General features: G+C 49.9%; 1 protein-coding gene across 3 annotated transcripts in view; it reads left to right on the top strand.

Moving 5' to 3' along the window:
• Positions 1-18801, top strand: part of LOC144154863 (N-acetylgalactosamine-6-sulfatase-like) — a 48328-nt gene that overhangs the window by 15810 nt on the left and 13717 nt on the right. For all 3 annotated transcript variants that reach the window (XM_077685937.1, XM_077685936.1, XM_077685938.1), the window contains 5 exons: positions 7018-7092; positions 10056-10158; positions 13685-13828; positions 17303-17372; positions 18065-18192. In XM_077685937.1, the coding sequence (XP_077542063.1) occupies positions 7018-7092; positions 10056-10158; positions 13685-13828; positions 17303-17372; positions 18065-18192 (520 nt within the window). The remainder of the gene's footprint in view (positions 1-7017; positions 7093-10055; positions 10159-13684; positions 13829-17302; positions 17373-18064; positions 18193-18801) is intronic.

Raw genomic sequence — 18801 nt, 5'->3', positions numbered from 1 at the left:
CTTTCCGTGCGGCAAGCCGCGCTCGGTGACCCTGGAACAGCCCACAGAGGCAGTCGCAGGGGAAAGCAGCGCTCTTCTTTCGATATAAGTGACGGAAGCCAATGGTATGTCCCTTGTCGTGTGACAACGTCGTAGACGAACAAGTGGACGGGAAACTTTCAACGCCGTCACAGCGGCCAGGAGGGCTGCAGTGGCCGGGATAACGGCGTGAGTCGATTTTGGGATGCATTGCTCCTGTGCACCGGCCACGCTGAGAGTGGCCCAGGGATCTCCGCCGCCGCTGCCACCGCCGCCTGGAATTGCAAGCGAGGAGCATTCAATGATCGCTTTCATTATTGCCGGCGACGACGGCAGTGTTCAGAACTTTTATGCACATTGTTTTCCACTTTAACGCGTATGGAAATTTTCGGTATTGGTGGCGGTGGTGGCTACAGTCGGGCATGAGCTTGGGATTGCAGCAGAGACTAAGCGGGTTAACGCGTCGTAAGATGGAACGGGCCATGTGTCTCGCATTGGGGCATGAGGCAAATCAGAGCAGCCACATTTCATGTTTGCGGCGCGTCGAAGGGAATCGCTTTTTCCGCTCATGCGCGCCTTGCACTTATATGCCGCGTGTGGCCAAGTCTTTGGCGCATGACACCCTGGTTCGATTTCGACCTTACCTGGACGGGCCCGGACGGCCAGCCAGCTCCAAGGCATCTTGGAATAAGGATGCCTCTCACTGGGTGGATGCCCTAAGAACATCCTCCTGCTCATTACTAAAATAAATGTTTGTCTCTCTCTCTTTTCTGTGATCGTTTATTTTGCCTAGCTTATGCCGATTTGAGGTACAGGGTACTACAGGCAGGCAACGTTTGGAGGGTCACAAAATTAAACAAACGCCTCTCTTTCCCTTCCCCGGAGCAGTGAGAGTGTGGGCCAACCAGCTCTCGCCTCGAATATCAGGAACGCCCCCGTTTCCCGGGTTCAAGTAGCGTTGTTCGTCCGCGGCTGCCCGCGGGCGAAGAAGAGGCCGCCCACCTCTGTTACATTTCCTTTGTATTTTGTCTCTTTTGAAAGGGTGATGTATTGATGCCCTGTTATCTGTTGTTAGCAGTAAAGTATTCTGCACACCTGGCATTGTTTTCGGAGACTTCTATGGTGTCTTCTTGATGTGATGTGAAGCTAGAAAGGGTGAAATACCCAGCCCCAGACAGGACACGGAGCAAATGGCAGTCAGTGGCGTGGCGACGGCTGCAGACCGATTGTTTCCACAATCCAGTGGCTTACAGCCGATGTTACCCAGGCGTACGGTGACAGGGCTGACCAACATCACATGATATGGCCCTGCCCTCTCCGGAGAAATGACCCGCAAAACAGTAAGGCAGGGCAGCCTACACTAAACATAAGTTCGAATGAGCATTAACTGGGAGACCGCGCTACTCAGCTCCGACCGAGGGCTCCTGACCGACGGCTAAGCGATAAATCAGGGCAAATAAAAGTTGATCAATCAAACCACTTCATCTGGAAACACACTTCATACTTGTCAACATTTCTGAGCAAAAAGAAAACATTTGGCATATTTGAAGCAAAACATCAATACATTAGTTAATTGATTAGGAGGCTTAACGCGCTGATGCTACACGGGCAATGAGGCGCGCCGTAGTGGAGGGCTCCGGATTAATTTTGCCCACCTGGTGATCTTTAACGTGTTCCGAAATGTCGGACACAAGGGCGTTTTCGCTTTTCGCCTCCATCAGAAAAGCGGGAGCCGCGGCCGGGAATCGAACCCGCGTCCTTGGGCTCAGCAGCATAAAATCCATAAGTAGCACAATGTTCTTATAATTAAAAATACGTGGTTGTTTGATTTTTGCGATAGCAAATAAAAAAAATTTATTGGAAACAATATTTTGACCCCAAAATACAAAAAGCGCTCGCGCCCGAGTCTAGACTCCGTGGCGACATAAAAAAAAAGTCCAACGGTAACGAAAGATTCCAGTAGATGGCGCGCAAGCAGTGGAACGCGGCAAAATTGAATTGACTTGAGCAAAGCTCCGCGGGACTCCTACCCTGCTACAATGTACATACGTGGACGCTGCCGGCCCCACCAATGGTGTAATCAAAGCAGCAGCCTGCTCGTCCAGCGGTAAGCCCATAGCAATGACATTCACCAAAACCACTGATCCGACTCGCGCGGAAGAGGTGCCATCCTCCTGGCCATCTCTGCCCGTCCTCGCGCAATAATAATGACCGCATCCCAAGGGGCTTGCCGAAATTTTATCGCAGGAGGAAATGTCGCCAGGCCCTTCGCATAATTGCGAATCATCCGCCCGAAGGGGCACAGATCATATGGTGTCCGCCATCACTGTCCGAGTCATCAGGGACAGACCGGGCCCGGGGAACGTCGCCGCGCACGCATGAACCCACGACTCTTTATCCGAGCGTTCACTCCCGCTGGTTGCCCCCAAGCATGGGAGCCAGCTAATCGGCTTCACCCCCTTCGTTGCACACCACCTACAGGGAAATGTAGGCCCGTTCGTCACATGGCGTTTCGTCATAGGCCGATTCGTAATAGGCCGTTTGGTCACATAAGGTCATTCGTCATAGGCCGGTTCGACAAATGGGAAAGTTCGTCATAGGTGCACAAAACGAATTTCCAAGTGCTTTTTTTTTGTACGCAAGTGGGCCTCAGTGAAGCAGGTAGGATGGTTTGATTCGAAAGAGAAGCGAGGCACATGTTTTCTTTTTTTTTGTCTCTTTTCGGCCGCACATATGGGAAAGTTCAGCAAAGAATGCAAGCCGGAGTGGGCAAGTAGGGTGGCCTGGGTGGATCAAGAATATCGACACGAGTTCAAGAACCCTAGACAGAAAAGTGAGGCAGGGGCGTAGCCTAATGAAGTTCTCGGAAGAGGGGCTACAAAGAAGAGCGCGTGCCCCCATGTTCAGTGTTGCTTCGGGCTTGGGCACCCTCCATGGGAGCATGCCCACTCGTCAAAGCCGACTCGTCATGGGAAAACTGGTCAAAGAGGCATCTGGTTCTGAGTGGTCCCGTAATAGGGAAAGTGGTAGCTTCTCGTTCTTGGGTGTTTTGTGTGGAAGTTTCATTTTGGGCGGATGTCAAGAAGTGGGGGAGGGTTTTAGTGGCTTTTAAACTCTGATAATTCGTACCAGGTTGACCCTTTCGCAGTTGGTGGGTAGGCCTTCCCTTTTACTTTTTTGCAGGTGGTGGTTGTAATAACTTTTAGATGCAAAGCATCTCTTAGTCGACCCTCCGTCGTCCGGCGTCCGCACCTCTCCTCCTCTCCACAACAGCTGTGATAACGCCGCTCTCTTCCCTCCTCCTCTCCACACCACTTGTGGGCTGGCGCGCGCTGCTCCTCCTCTCCCCTCTTCCCACAAGCTGTCCAATCACGCGCATGCGCGCTGCTCTTCCTCTCCATTCCCTCTGCTCTGCAAATAAACCCCGTCCGCGCTCCGCTCAGTTGCTTCTTCGGTATATATACTGCGCTGTCCGATGACTGGAAATGGACGCCAACGATTCTGTCAGCGAACTGGCTGGCACACCTTCAACTAGCGCCAGCCAGCACACTGTCAGAACCGCGAGCACCTCCGAAGACAAGGCTGCACAGAGGAGAGCTGGCGACGCCGAACGTAAACGGCAGCGTCGAGCAGCTGATTCCTCGCTTCGAGAACGAGAAGCCGCTTTGAAATGCCAGCGGCGAGTAGCTGATCCAGATGTCGTTCGGCAGCGTGACAACGCTTCGAAACGCCAGCGTCGAACAGCGGATTCCTCGCTTCGAGAACGAGAAGCCGCAAAACGTTCCCCACTACTCGATAAATAAAGAAGACATTTAATACGCTTCTACACGTGTCTTTACTCTAACAACCAATTAACACGCTACTACTCCACGGCTTTGCATCCCCTCAGAGTTCCCACGTGGAAAGATGGTGTAATTTTTTTTTTTTTTTTGGGGGGGGGGGGGTTTAACACGCCCTCTTTCTTATCTTACTTTTCCTTCCAAAAGAAATATGTCACACGGGTAACGAAAGATATAGTACAAAACCTGTTAACTCCACATTGCTGAAAAAGGATTGCGAGAATCACGTAATTTGGGAGAACAACGTGTGCAAATTAATTAGACTTACACTTTCTTACTCAGCAACCATTACGCAAGATGTACAAAGCACAATGAGTGATGCCTCATCCCCACTTACGTCTAAAAACATACCGCAAATTTTGTTTTACGTTCCTGTGACGAACTTTCCTAAGTGACAAAATGTCCTATGACGAATGACCCTGTGGAGAATATCATCTCCATTGTTCTTCGGTACATGCGGAGCATGCACGAAGACGAAGAAGACCCCCTAGATGCGACGGAGATGCTGAGGGATAGCTCGCGCTCAGAGCTTGCTCTCGCGGCACGAGGCTCGCCCCTCGTGGAATCGAACGACGAAGACACCACTGAGTGCCACGAAAATAAACCCTCTGCTTCTGTTTGGAGAGCTTCATTTTTCGACTCCCGCCACGCCTTGGCTCAACAACCCTATGTGACCAAACGGCCTATTACGAACCGGCCTATGACGAAACGCCATGTGACGAACGGGCCGTATCTCGGGAAATACTGCTAGAACAGAGGCTTGACAGAAGCAAATTTCCGGCTCCTCATCCCTCGCACACAAGAATGGAGGAGGTGTTGCGCTGCGACAGCTCCACACGAACACACTTCCAGTTCCCGCAACCCTACATAAGTACTACCCGCAATGCCTTCCAGTGCAACACCACACCACAATGCAACATTACAATGCCTTCCCTGCGATCAGACGGGAGACTTCCACATGATGCGGTGCTGCACACAAACTCCCAACATGAAGAACATGACACCAAACAATAGATATCCACGGCGCAATGGGAGGCCACCCTGCTCAACCGCATCCAGCTCCCCAGAAATGGTCCACGGACCGGTCAGCGAGAGAAACACGTCGGCCAGCGGAAGCCCCGGACTTGGGGGCCCGAGACCAGTGTGACTCAATGAGAAGCACAGCGCAAAAGAACTTTTTCTATCTATCTATCCGCCATGTTTATCGTGTGAGGAGCGAGAAGAGAGGGTAAGGATGTGAGAAGTGAGCGGGAAGGAGGAGAGAGGCGTTGAAGTGGCAGAGGCAACAGAAGACCATCGTCTTTCGACCACATTTGCAGTGGAGTGAGCAGATACGTGGTCAATTTTAGTTTATTCATTCCTCGACTACGATAAATATTCCACAAAAACGTTTTGCCCATTCCGACGGGCGCGAGAGACGGGCACAAAATATTGTTAGGCTTACAATTAGGCCCAAATAATAATACCCAGCCAGACGGACAAACAGGTGGGTTTAATTTCTCTCCACCCAAAAGAGCGTCGCTTACGAAAACGGTTTGGAACTCGGTCCCTAAGCATCGTAAAAGCATGAAAGTATAAGTTGGTGTGCGTGCACACTGAGGGCGCACTTAATTCACCCGCACAACGTATCCGCAAACTAGGTCACGTTGCTCAGCTCGCAGCATCGAACTCTAGCCTCATATATAGTCTCAGGCGTGCACATGCGTAGTCCGAAATACCCCTCGATTCGAATTTCCCTGGTCTCCAGCAATAGCAAGTGCATGGATTTTGGGCAAAACGCCCGAAAAATAATCATTTGTTTCGGCATGACAGAGACACTCGCACAGAAATGGTGTGAACTTGTTCCTGGGGAGCAGGCGAATCACCGACTATCTTTTTGTGAGGACAACAATGCCGCGGCTTCCGCGCCCTGGGTATAGTGAACTAGAATACTTGTATTCTAGTTCACTATAAGCGAAGACTGAGTATTCTAGTTCACTATACCCTGTCTCATTTTTTGTTTCAAACAAGGAAATTTTCCTTTCATGTTCAAAAAAAAAAAAAAAAAAAGCCCGGTGATAGTTTTCCCGTTCCCCGGCGGTGGTCGCTGATCTATCTTCTCTTCCCCATTACCCCTTCCTTTTCCTGCCCCAACCACCTTTGTACCACTACCTCAACCCATATTTCTACCCCCTTCCGTTCCCTTTCTCTCCCTGCGATACATATGGGGCACGTCTATCGTCGCCGCCACCATGCTGATCTTCAGACCCAAAGACGCTATGAACGCTTGTCGCTCTTCCTCAGAGCGGTATATGCAAGTTGGCTAGGCTGCGATGCATACGAAGCAGCACAAAAAGGGACAATAAAAAAGTGAAGGACACTGATATTTCAGCTAGCGTGCAACGCTGTGTGCGCGAGGCCTCCGTTTAGCTCTATTTTAAATGAATCGCAGTGCTCTTGGTATCTGTGACCTGCTTTGGAGGAAATAATTTCGTGGCACAGAATATATGCTACAATCGGTAAACCATTTAAAACTGCGGAGGTGTGAGTCAGCAAAACGTTTATTGGAGCCGCGTAAAAATTAAACAAAAAAAAAGAAGAGAAAGGTGGTTGGCCTTTTCTCAGTCCAGAAATCCGCGAGCTGTCAACGCTGTTCGGGCCCGTGAGCTAAAACGTTGTAGACCTTTTGGAAAGCTGCAGAGGAATAAGCGAGATATCCAGTCTTATGAGTCGAAATTTTTGTTTATAAGTTGCTATTACCTGGATACTTCCGGTGGAATTTTATGCGGAGTGTTCGAACCTTTAAGAAAATTATGCAAGGTTGAGCAAACCTAAAATGGGCGTCAACACTGAATTATTTTTGAAACAGTACAATGATAAAAACATTACATTGTTCTGGAAAGGCTGTAGAAACCAGGCATGGCGCGTATAATTGCCTGTAAGGGTTTCTTGCTTTTCATGCAAGGGGGAAAGGTTTCTTCTTGTTCGTCAGTGTGTCATAGAGAGGAAGCCACTATTGCTTCCCCCGAGTTTCTTACTGTGCCGCGTATACAGTGGCACGTTCCTTCTAACGCACACAGGCAAGGGCGCTAGCTCATCATACGTTTTGCGCGCGAATATGAATGAGCCCACGATTTGGCGACTGTCGAGGTGAGTAAGTTTTTAACGCTCACTTTTGCAGCTAGAGCGGCACTGCTGACTGGCCGCTTGCCCATCCGGACCGGGTTTTACACCACGAACAACCACTCCAGAGATGGTGCGTACCCTCACGGTTTTAGTTGGCCGTGCGTAGCACATTTTCACTGCATAACTGGTGGTATAATGAACGAGGCATTGACGCTTGAAACCTGTGGAGCCCCAAAAGAAACCTACGGAGTTGCAGCTTTAGTACGGTAGTTTACTGCCGGCATTATTACTCGAGCTGGAAAGGAAGCGCGTGACCCATCGTAAGGGCACAGCACGGCGCATGCTCGAGAGCGCGCGTGAACAGGGATAGAACCTGGATGGAACGGCTGCCTTTATATTTAGACCAGGGAACAGCCAGCTCACTGTACCGGCACGCCGTTGGGATGAAACGAAATATCTTGTGTTTCTGTATATGCATAAGCCGGCGCCAATTTTGTGCCAACGTTTTCGCTACGTATTGGGTGGTGTTCAACGAGTGAACCTAGCTCTAAAACTGGGTTAAATGGACTCCGGTTTAAAATCATGAACAAGCCAACTCGGAAAGGCTTCTTGCTTAAACTTTTTGTCCCAAACTACCCCCAGTATATCTCAAAATTTGTTTAACTGTTGATTACATGTACCCGACATTTCCTTCCTATACTTGGAGACCAGTGCAAAAATTTTGGTAATCGAAGGGGACGGAGAGAACGGGGGGATGGAAAAGTATGACATTCTACACGCACACACACGTACAGTCATGCACAGATGAAATGAGAACACGAAAATGTGAACCAGAACACGCAAAATCAAATAAATTAGACAGTGAAGATAAAGTAATGGCTCGGTAGTAGTGGTATATTCGGAAAGACACACTTCCAGTCTTTGTTACTGTAATAAATCCACGCGACAATTTCACTTGCACGGAAATAAATCGCGCTATTTGTGTGTTCTGGTTCGTATTTTCGTGTTCGCGTTTCGCATGCGCACGACTGCACGTTGTGTGTGTGCGTGCGCTGGAAGTTTACCGAACTAAACTCGACTTTGATGCTCTTCGTAGACTTTGGAGCTGAGACATCACTCGGACAAACATCAGATGAAAATGCCGTTAATGCTGATTTATGTCGTCGCTGTGGGAAAAAAACGTCTTGGGTTTTAGTGGGTCTGCTTCCCAACTGAAGAGTCCTGCAGTGCCTCGTGAAGAAGTGATGGATATCGAACATTTTCCTGTAACCTCCTTGCATTGCCCCCTCGAGATTTTAGAAGACCCACGCAGTTGTAAACGTCATCTTTGGACATGGCCTTCCAAGCCACAACGACGAGTGGCTCAGAGTGTACTTTTTATTCATTGACCTGCCCACACTTTTCAGGGGGTGTGAACTACTTGACGAGGGCCAACACGAGTAAAAATATATCTCACACTAAAAAAAAAAAAAAAAAGCCCTGCGCTGTATCGTGCAACCCTCGGGCTGCCTTTTTGTTACGGTTATAAACCTTAGAACCGATCGGAATAACGGAATGGAATACTACTACTGCCTGTGTACTCGCGTGCATGGCATCACCACAACCCGACCAAGCTCGACATTGGCGCGGACGAACTGCCAGTTCAGCAATATATTAACCGACGTCGGTTCGTAACGCATGTACTGGTGCCCCCAAAAGTAAAGGGAGCACGGGTTGCAGATTTTGAGGGGATTTCTAGCCATGTGCTTAGCCAGCAAGAAATTATATAATAAAATCCGGCCGCGCATATTCCACTTAAGCTGGCAGCCGCATAAAATAGAAATTACTCTAATTTCACGAACCCGTGCTGTGGTTTACTTTTTGTTGCAGCTGTACGTGTTCACTCTAACAAATCTTGAGGCGATTCTTCAGTTATTCGCTCACAATTTTAGACTCTCATTACACGTACCAACACATGCAGTCGCGACCGCGTCGTTCTCTGACAGGTCAGGGTCGTTCTCTTTTTGCGCTATCTTTCGGCGTGTTGCGCAAGCGTAAAACGGCCGCCCCATTCCTTCTGTCAGCTTTGCCAGCCGTGAGCGGAGTGCGGGATTCATAAGCGGAGTGATAAATAATATTAATAAAAAACGGCGCAAACGGAACGCAGAAAGTTGGACAGCCCTGTACCAGAGCAATGCTTGCGACGTGGTACTATCGCAGTAGCAGACGCGCGCAACCGGATGTTGTTACAGACGTCACTGAGAATCGAGGCATCATGGGAAATATTCGAGCGGAGCGCTGACGCGGGGCGAGGAGAAAGACGAAACAAGGGGGAAACGCGCCGCGATCGAAAACGCGCTGTTCTGATTTGCAACTCCACTAATACTCATCGATTTAAAAAAAAATTGAAGGAGATGATTACTGGAACATTGATTTATCTGAAAATGCCAACACAACTGTATCGTCCAAACCTCTTGCAGAAGCCCTTTAAAGCCCGTAGCATGGACAGGCCCTCCTGCCAGCTCGCACCCCGGATGTTAGCAGCGTATACCTTTATGGCATTACACCGTGAGCTGACGCTTTACTGTTATCACGAACACAGGACACGCTCTGGAATTTAATCCATTTGTACCACTTTCGTTGAACACGCAGTTTCTATGCAAGCGGTAACCGAGGCCAGCGTGTGTCTTAGGGCCATAAAGGACACCAGGAATCGTGTCTAATACGCAACCACAACTAATTTACAGCCAGTTTTTGGGAGAGTACGAAAGGGTAGAAATAAACGAAAAGAATGGCGAAAACGTTCGCGCAAGCAATGCGTTCCTCTTTACAAAAATCATTGAAAAGTGCCCGCATTTTTTGTCGGTATGCATTGTTACGAGCCCCCAACGACAAGAAGGTGGAGTATTTCCTTCGGGAAGTCTCTGAAGCTCAAAACGTACCGTGTAATTTGTTTTCCTCACTAATCTTTATTACATGTTATGTAGCTTCACTATATAAATTATATAGCGAACATTGCATGCTGTTTTGCTCTGTCTACTTTACCGCACGACTTCATGTTATGTATATATATCTCAAAATGTTTGTGCGCCCTTGTTCGCCTTGGTGTTGCAGCGTACGCGATACAAAGCATATTGGGCGGCCTTCCAGAAGAGGAGTTGCTCATTCCCGAAGTCCTGAACGACGTCGGCTACCGAAGCATGATCATCGGCAAATGGTCAGTGTGCATGCATGGTTGCCCTACGCTATAGCATTTTGTCCAGTAGTGGGCAACGCAAGTTTCATACGGACATAAGCATGCACAAGTAATCGGCGAATAGTCTTTACCGTCGCTGCCAGTTGGATTCTTCAACAGCTGCGGCGATGGGAAAATGCACGAGGTGCTCGGCGTGTTGGCCGGCTTCTCGATCGCAGGGGACTTATCAAACCCCACCGGCCCTTTATAATTAGCGCCATACCTTTTCTGTATACGGATGATAGGTCGCCATGGAAATCAGAAGAAGGTCCCTTTTCAACTGCGTCGAAAAATTGTCCACGTCTTCGCCTTCTTCGCCGCAAACTGAGTCCAAAAATAACGGTGTTGGACAGACAGATGCATGGAACGAAGGGTGTGCCACGCGGCCAACTGGCCTGGAAAATTCCTACACGTGTGAGCAGGGTATGGGAAAAAAATAGTTGCTTCCGAGTGGCGATTGTCCGACAGCTAGTGCCTAAGAATTCTTTCTCATCTCCGCACACACACGTCAACCCGCGTTTGCCTTGAAGGCCCCAAGGACTTTTATAAAATACGCCATCATCCCCCGTGTACACCTATGAGGCACATCGTGTTGCGCGCTACAAACAGACGGACAGACAGATGGGCCGGTCAGCGAGGTCAGCGGAATGAGCTCGGGCACTGCGCATATTTTTTCGCTGTCTGCCATCCTTTAACCCCGAAGGTTTGGCGGTCGCGCAAAGGGGAAAGAGGTATATAGCGTTGCGCACGCACAAAAGTATATATGGTTAAATGTGACCCCGACTCGTTTAAATAAGCAGGTGAGCTTGCGCGCACACGCGTATACGCACACACACGAATTTTCAAACGTAACAAAAGCTCCTGCTTTTAAATAAAAAAAAAACCACCCTCCAAATTCTATGGTCTCAGAGGCCCCCGCAGGTTTGGTTCACAGCGGCGTATAGCTCAATTATTTTTATAAAGACGCAATGTAAGCAAAGGACGAGTGAGAGCGTGTACTGTCATTCGCAGTCGCAGGTACGGTTTCTGCTGTCGCCTTACGCAATGCAAGGACGAAATTTTGTATTGCACAATATAAAAGCGCGCAGACGACATTTCTGAGTCAAATTTCATGTCGGACAGTAACACTGGAAAGGGGGTTTCATGTTGAATAGCTCCGCTAAAAAGGGGGCCAGTCGAAGGAACTTTTAAAGTTAATTCTTACCGCCAATGCGTCTTTTGTTTCAGTAATCCTTGTATTCTCTCCTCCGTCCGTTCCAGCTTCTTGCACTTGATCCGTAATATGAGACATGGTTACTCGACAAGTTTGATACTTACGGCTCAGCGATTGACAATTCAGGTTTACACTCTTGCAGATGAACATAACTAATTTATTTAGAATCTGCAAAGTGGTTACCGAGAACTTCCAAGTTCGCATTTCAATGATTTTATATGGGCCGCGGAGCACGTTCTGGGCTGGGGCTCCCTTTTTACACGCGTGAATACGTGACACATGATGGATGGCACCAACTTCCAAAGCCAACTTGTTTGAAACGACTCGCACGCACAGAGAGCACCTTGAAACTACGGTAAACCCGCTTTAAAATGGAATCAAGTAACAGCAAAGGGTTTTCAGCCTATAGAGAACATTCGTCCCAAACGAAAGTATTTTGCATTAAATAGTATCTTGCAAGAAAACAGATGTTTTTTGGTAGATCCGAAAATTCTCTGCGGCAGTATATCTACTATATTATTTTTGGGAGGAGGTGTGTGTGTGTGTGTGTGTGTGTGTGTGTGTGTGTGTGTGTGTGTGTGTGTGTGTGTGTGTGTGTGTGTGTGTGTGTGTGTGTGTGTGTGTGTGTGTGTGTGTGTGTGTGTGTGGTGGTGGTGGTGGTGGTGGTGGTGGTGGTGGTGGTGGTGGTGGTGGTGGTGGTGGTGGTGGTGGTGGTGGTGGTGGTGGTGGTGGTGGTGGTGGTGGTGGTGGTGGTGGTGGTGGTGGTGGTGGTGGTGGTGGTGGTGGTGGTGGTGGTGGTGGTGGTGGTGGTGGTGGTGGTGGTGGTGGTGGTGGTGGTGGTGGTGGTGGTGGTGGTGGTGGTGGTGGTGGTGGTGGTGGTGGTGGTGGTGGTGGTGGTGGTGGTGGTGGTGGTGGTGGTGGTGGTGGTGGTGGTGGTGGTGGTGGTGGTGGTGGTGGTGGTGGTGGTGGTGGTGGTGGTGGTGGTGGTGGTGGTGGTGGTGGTGGTGGTGGTGGTGGTGGTGGTGGTGGTGGTGGTGGTGGTGGTGGTGGTGGTGGTGGTGGTGGTGGTGGTGGTGGTGGTGGTGGTGGTGGTGGTGGTGGTGGTGGTGGTGGTGGTGGTGGTGGTGGTGGTGGTGGTGGTGGTGGTGGTGGTGGTGGTGGTGGTGGTGGTGGTGGTGGTGGTGGTGGTGGTGGTGGTGGTGGTGGTGGTGGTGGTGGTGGTGGTGGTGGTGGTGGTGGTGGTGGTGGTGGTGGTGGTGGTGGTGGTGTGGTGGTGGTGGTGGTGGTGGTGGTGGTGGTGGTGGTGGTGGTGGTGGTGGTGGTGGTGGTGGTGGTGGTGGTGGTGGTGGTGGTGGTGGTGGTGGTGGTGGTGGTGGTGGTGGTGGTGGTGGTGGTGGTGGTGGTGGTGGTGGTGGTGGTGGTGGTGGTGGTGGTGGTGGTGGTGGTGGTGGTGGTGGTGGTGGTGGTGGTGGTGGTGGTGGTGGTGGTGGTGGTGGTGGTGGTGGTGGTGGTGGTGGTGGTGGTGGTGGTGGTGGTGGTGGTGGTGGTGGTGGTGGTGGTGGTGGTGGTGGTGGTGGTGGTGGTGGTGGTGGTGGTGGTGGTGGTGGTGGTGGTGGTGGTGGTGGTGGTGGTGGTGGTGGTGGTGGTGGTGGTGGTGGTGGTGGTGGTGGTGGTGGTGGTGGTGGTGGTGGTGGTGGTGGTGGTGGGGTGGTGGTGGTGGTGGTGGTGGTGGTGGTGGTGGTGGTGGTGGTGGTGGTGGTGGTGGTGGTGGTGGTGGTGGTGGTGGTGGTGGTGGTGGTGGTGGTGGTGGTGGTGGTGGTGGTGGTGGTGGTGGTGGTGGTGGTGGTGGTGGTGGTGGTGGTGGTGGTGGTGGTGGTGGTGGTGGTGGTGGTGGTGGTGGTGGTGGTGGTGGTGGTGGTGGTGGTGGTGGTGGTGGTGGTGGTGGTGGTGGTGGTGGTGGTGGTGGTGGTGGTGGTGGTGGTGGTGGTGGTGGTGGTGGGGTGGTGGTGGTGGTGGTGGTGGTGGTGGTGGTGGTGGTGGTGGTGGTGGTGGTGGTGGTGGTGGTGGTGGTGGTGGTGGTGGTGGTGGTGGTGGTGGTGGTGGTGGTGGTGGTGGTGGTGGTGGTGGTGGTGGTGGTGGTGGTGGTGGTGGTGGGGGGGGGGGGGGGGGGGGGGGGGGGGGGGGGGGGGTCATGTATGTTTTCTGAACGACATTTACTTATCTACATGGTTGTGCTAGTAGAATGTGCGCAGCCAACGACAGCCCTGCGATCCCATGCATTCCGTGTCGTCGCAGGCACCTGGGCCACCGGGAGCAGTACCTTCCGCTGCGCCATGGCTTCCACGAGTTCTTTGGATCGCCTTCGACACATCCGGGTCCCTACGATGACGTCACTGAGCCAAACATCGCCGTCTTCAGGGACGACCACATGATCGGCAGGCGAGTGGCCCGAAGAAAAGTGCACGAAGCTTTTTTGGAGCCTATGACGCACGCCGACTCCAAGCTTGTCAGCTGATGACATGCCTGAAAAGAGGAAGTACTTGCATGGTTTGACAGCAAGGGATGACAGTTGTAGTACAATCTGATGTAGATTCGTTGAGGCTGAATGTAGGCGTGCAGTGTACCCACTTAGGTGGACTGGACGGGCTAGTGGTGATGGCAGCTGCCGTCAGAAACTCAGGGCCGATTCACAAGTTTCGACTGGCGGCGACGTCAGCATACCCCACCCACAATGCTCGCGTACCCATTCGAGGGTAACTGTCCCGTAAGGCTACCGCAAAAACACACGTAAGGAGTCTTGAGTGTGTCTCTGAATTTTTTCGCAGTGAGCCCATTCATATGAATGAACTCCCTGACTCCCTGACTGTCCAAATGACTCCCTGCCTATTCATATTAATGAACCGGCAGAAAGTCATTTTGTGCCAATACTATGAAGATGTTTTTAGAGAAACTATTACGCGTAACGCAAATCTAAACGACGTGTGCATTGTAACGCGTACCACGAGCATAGGCGACCGTAGGGAGAGCCTCGCGTTGTTCTTTTGGAATGGTTTGGAAAGGGCAACGCATCGCGGCGGCGCGTTGAGTGGGTGCTTCAACAGCACGACACCTCCGTGTTGCTATTCGCTTGTTACTAGTGCCTGGCGACGTCGTGTGTCCGCTGATGTTGGGGCAGCCATTTTACCGCAGTAGCTCCAGGGGGGCTGCTCGGTGCACTCTCTCTCGGCGTCCCTTGTTTGTGGGAGCCGTTTTAGTGTACCCACCATCCCGACGCCGCCGACTCGGTTTCAAGGCCTTGAATGCGTGTGCAGCGACGAAGCACGATTGGCCACTTCCCTGCCGCCCACGGGTGGCCAACCGCGTGGCGAGCACACCTCCTCCTCCTCTAAAGGCGAATGTCGGCCTCGCTGGCTTGCATAGCGTCCCTAGGAATGGCTTTCGCAGTTAAAATAAAGACCGACTGCACAATGCTCGGGAAATATATGTTGTAGACTAGTACATGCGCACTCCGCAGCAGCAATCTGTTATTTTGTAAAGGAAAGAGAAAGGCGGGGTAGAGAGGCATTTTCAATAGCACGATTCCACATATATGTCTCGCGGCACACCAGCCCAGGAAAGGTAGGGAGGGCAAGGCACATAGAAGAACAGAAGCAAGCAAGCCGAGCGGGTTCTCTCGGAACGACGCACCGAGATGCCTGTCGTCATGCCCAGCGCTGGTGTTCGGTGTACCGCAAGCTGGCTTTCTCGCATAATAATACAGTGCGTGGTGGTGCGCGCTCTACAGGGCGATCAAAGCTGCTCGCACACGCAAGTGCGAATCAAACGTTCATAGAATTAAAGCGCACGTGTTGTATGCCCGCAGAATTCTCGCCAGGATGTTATAAGCGAGAATTACATCTTCGTAATCGGGGCTAATCCACTAGATAATAAATCATCAGCCGAGAACCAGTGGCAAGCAGCGGTGGATCCAGTGGCGTGTTGAGAAGGGGAAGGGGGGGGGGGGCACTTCGTAATATATAGCGCATTCTTTATTACCAAAAATAAGCAAATGGACATCTGATAATGGCGTAGTAAGTAATGCTTCAAAAAAAAAAAAGAACAAGGCAATAACATTTCACGCAAAAGCGAGAGTGGCTACACCGTACTCAAAACGTAAGTTAGATAATACCCAAATAGAATTCGTGAATGAGTCCAAAACACTGGGCGTAATTTTCACGAACAACCTGCCCAGGGACAAACGCGTAAATCTTATATCACTAATACTTGCGCCAAAAACTGCTGCATCTCACACACGTAGAGAATATCTCACAACAACAAAAACAACACCATGTTACTTTTATGCACACATTTGTTCCTGACTTGTTTCGATCAGTGTATGATTGTCTGGGTTGCCGCCACTTCCAGCAGTATAAAATGATTCAGCAGGTTACAATGGAAGGCCATTGAAATTTTTAATCACCCTCTGCTTGATTTTTCAGTGCAACCTTTATTCGAAACTCTTAAAATACGGAGGGCAGAAAACATTTATATTTATTACCTATGTAATAATTTATGATTTTATCCTGCTGGTACGTGCATATTTCATCATGGAAAATGTAACCTGCATGAAGAAGTAATATGTACTTATGAGTTCATAGTCCGTTCTCTTACAATGGTACGTTTTACCGCCATGTCAAATTAATGTCGCTTCTAAATTCAATTTGTGCGCCTTCTGTTTATGACTGTTTCATGTGTGCATGATTCCTGTCCGTACGATTGTACGTATTGTACGATTATGTACGATATGTACGATTATCGACCCTTTCGATTCTGAATATTGAGAAGTTATTTTCTCACGTGTATTCTGTTATCAGTGCCGTACCAATCGCCATCGCTAAGAGGAGGAGAATGGTTTTGAAGCTGTTAGACCGCCTTTCTTTCTCTTTTTCATCCATCGCTAATGGAAATTGAACCAATCAAAAACCTGTGCGGAGGGGAGATATTCAAAGCGCTTGAAGGGGGTGAAGAAGGGGGTCGATCGCCCAACCCCTTGCCCTTTGGTGCCTGTAGCTTTCGCCTCTAGCAGCGTAGATAATGATGTGGAGCCCCGAACAACCGACAAACCGGTATTTAATCACGTCCCAATAAAGTGTGAAGCAGAATACGAGTGCGGTCCAGCCAGAACACTAACCACCCTGAAAGTACCCGTCGGACTAGGCTAGAGATGTATGCCAACGAATGAGGGACAATAAGTCCAAGTACGCTGTTAGCAACTAACGGAAATACAAGGACTGTAAAGCTGACAATAAAAGCGAGCTCGAAAAATTCTTTGAACATTGCCACCCGGCACCGGAGATTGCCCGATGCGCTGGTCCGAACAACCAAGGCTATCGTCGACAATGGATGCTTTGATCTCGGCGCTCACTTGGGGGTAGTCGAGGCCCTTTTCTTGACGCAGGTTGAATAACGTTGCGTTAGCTTCGTATAAGCACAGCACAGGGAAACTCCTTCCGTTCGTCGAGAGTAAAACCCAGGCTCGCGAGTTTACACAGCGCGCCTCATTTGATGCTATTTTGAAGCGTTCTGCAAAATTTCCCGGTCTCTCACGGCAGCCTTGGGTCCGTCACGCTAGATTTCGGTGGCGGGGCGGACGGATCCCACGAGCCGAGAAACGCAGGCAGCGGTGAATTCGACACTGTTTTTGTGACTGCTTAGGGCTATATAACAAAGCAGGCCTCCTTTAACGTGCCTCCTCTAACGGAATCTTTAACGAGCGCCGAAATCTCGAACACACGGGCATTTTCGCTTTTCGCCTCCATCACCGCGGCGTTTTGAACTAATGTTTATCTTTGTTTTCAAACGTTAACCATACGGTGTGCCCTTAATATTGGGTGGCGGTGGCAGCAGATTCAGATAACCACTTTGTATTTCCAGGTACTACGAGGGTGAATTCGACATTGACGTCAAGGCGGCGACGTCGAACATAACAGTAATGTACACGGAGGTAAGTGCCTGTCAATAAATAAATAAATAAATAAATAAATAAATAAATAAATAAATAAATAAATAAATAAATAAATAAATAAATAAATAAATAAATAAATAATAAATAAATAAATAATAAATAAATAAATAAATAAATAAATAAATAAATAAATAAATAAATAAATAAATAAATAATGGTAAGTTTTTTTTTTCATGCGGCCCAATGCTTTGCCTGAACTATGCCAATAACTGTGGCACAAATAGCACGACGCATGAGGACCTAGTGGCGGCTTTTACACTGGCGTATAGCGTTTTCTTTTCATTTAATCATGAAGTTCGTACTTCGCCACTACTGAAGCCAAGCTATCGGATAGGGGATGGCGGAACGGTGCCAGCAACGGTTATTCTTGTTTTTTCCGCAGGTCAAGCCTTAAATTATAGGAGTGGGCTAACATTCGAAATTCCTCGTATGACTCGAATAGTTTTTGGCATTTCACTCGTTCTCGTTATTTCCATACTCACGAACGTTCGGTTCTGATACTGCGAATATCAGGATTAAGTTAGGCACAATTGCGTCTTTATCGGGGAATGAGTTATGTCGCCTCATATTTGTGCCACGAGGGGCACCCCTTCTCTTGCGCTGGCATGGGCCGATCGTATATAAGGCATGGTACGAGCGCGCTTGACAGCTGGCGTCCTTTCCTTCCCCAGGAGGCCGTGTCCTTCATAAAGCGGCAGGCGTCGCAGCAGCAGCCCTTCTTCCTCTACTGGGCCCCGGACGCTACACACGCGCCCGTGTACTCCTCCCAAGCAGTGCGCGGCCGGAGCGTCCGAGGAGCGTGAGTGCGCCGGCCCGGACTCTGGTCGCTTAAGAAGAACCGCGGCACATGCAGCGACAAGTAACTGGCCAACGCGAAATTGTATTCCTGAACCATAAAACATGGAATTTTGTTTTTATTGCAGACGCGTAACAACGGCATGGCCGTCGCGCTTCGTTAACGTACCCGAGCCATGCATGCATGTCCTCCGTTTTTGGTCTGCGACCTAAAATTGAAATTTGTGTGCTCTAAATTCACACCTTTCATTTTTCGTTTAGTTTGTTGCTGACTGCACTGCTGTGTCGCGAGCGTGGATGCCTTGACCCTAGGAGTAGCTTCTTGTTGTTCCACAAGCTTCCATAGTGCCGGGTAGTGGTGACGGTATTCAGCGCGAGTACACGACTGTTGAGAAGCCACGTATAAGTCCACAGGGCGTTCAGGCTCTGAAGCCAGAACACGCGGTTTCGTGAGAATACCAGGACTACCGAAAAAAAAAATTGTCGCCAAATCGAGAGATGTAGGCAAGCGTCCGTTCAGAAAATGTAGTGAGCTGTTTGCCCCCCAGCGTGGGAACAATAGGAAGCAGCAGCCAACTAATTTACCGCATGCATGCATTTTATATTTGCAATT

This window comes from Haemaphysalis longicornis, unplaced genomic scaffold (genome assembly GCF_048455015.1).
Source record: "Haemaphysalis longicornis isolate Haplotype H1 unplaced genomic scaffold, Haemaphysalis longicornis Haplotype H1 scaffold_1, whole genome shotgun sequence".
In the NCBI taxonomy this organism is placed as follows: Eukaryota; Metazoa; Arthropoda; class Arachnida; order Ixodida; family Ixodidae; genus Haemaphysalis; species Haemaphysalis longicornis.
Note: the sequence above shows the minus strand (reverse complement) of the source record. Positions and strands in the feature narration are given on the sequence as shown.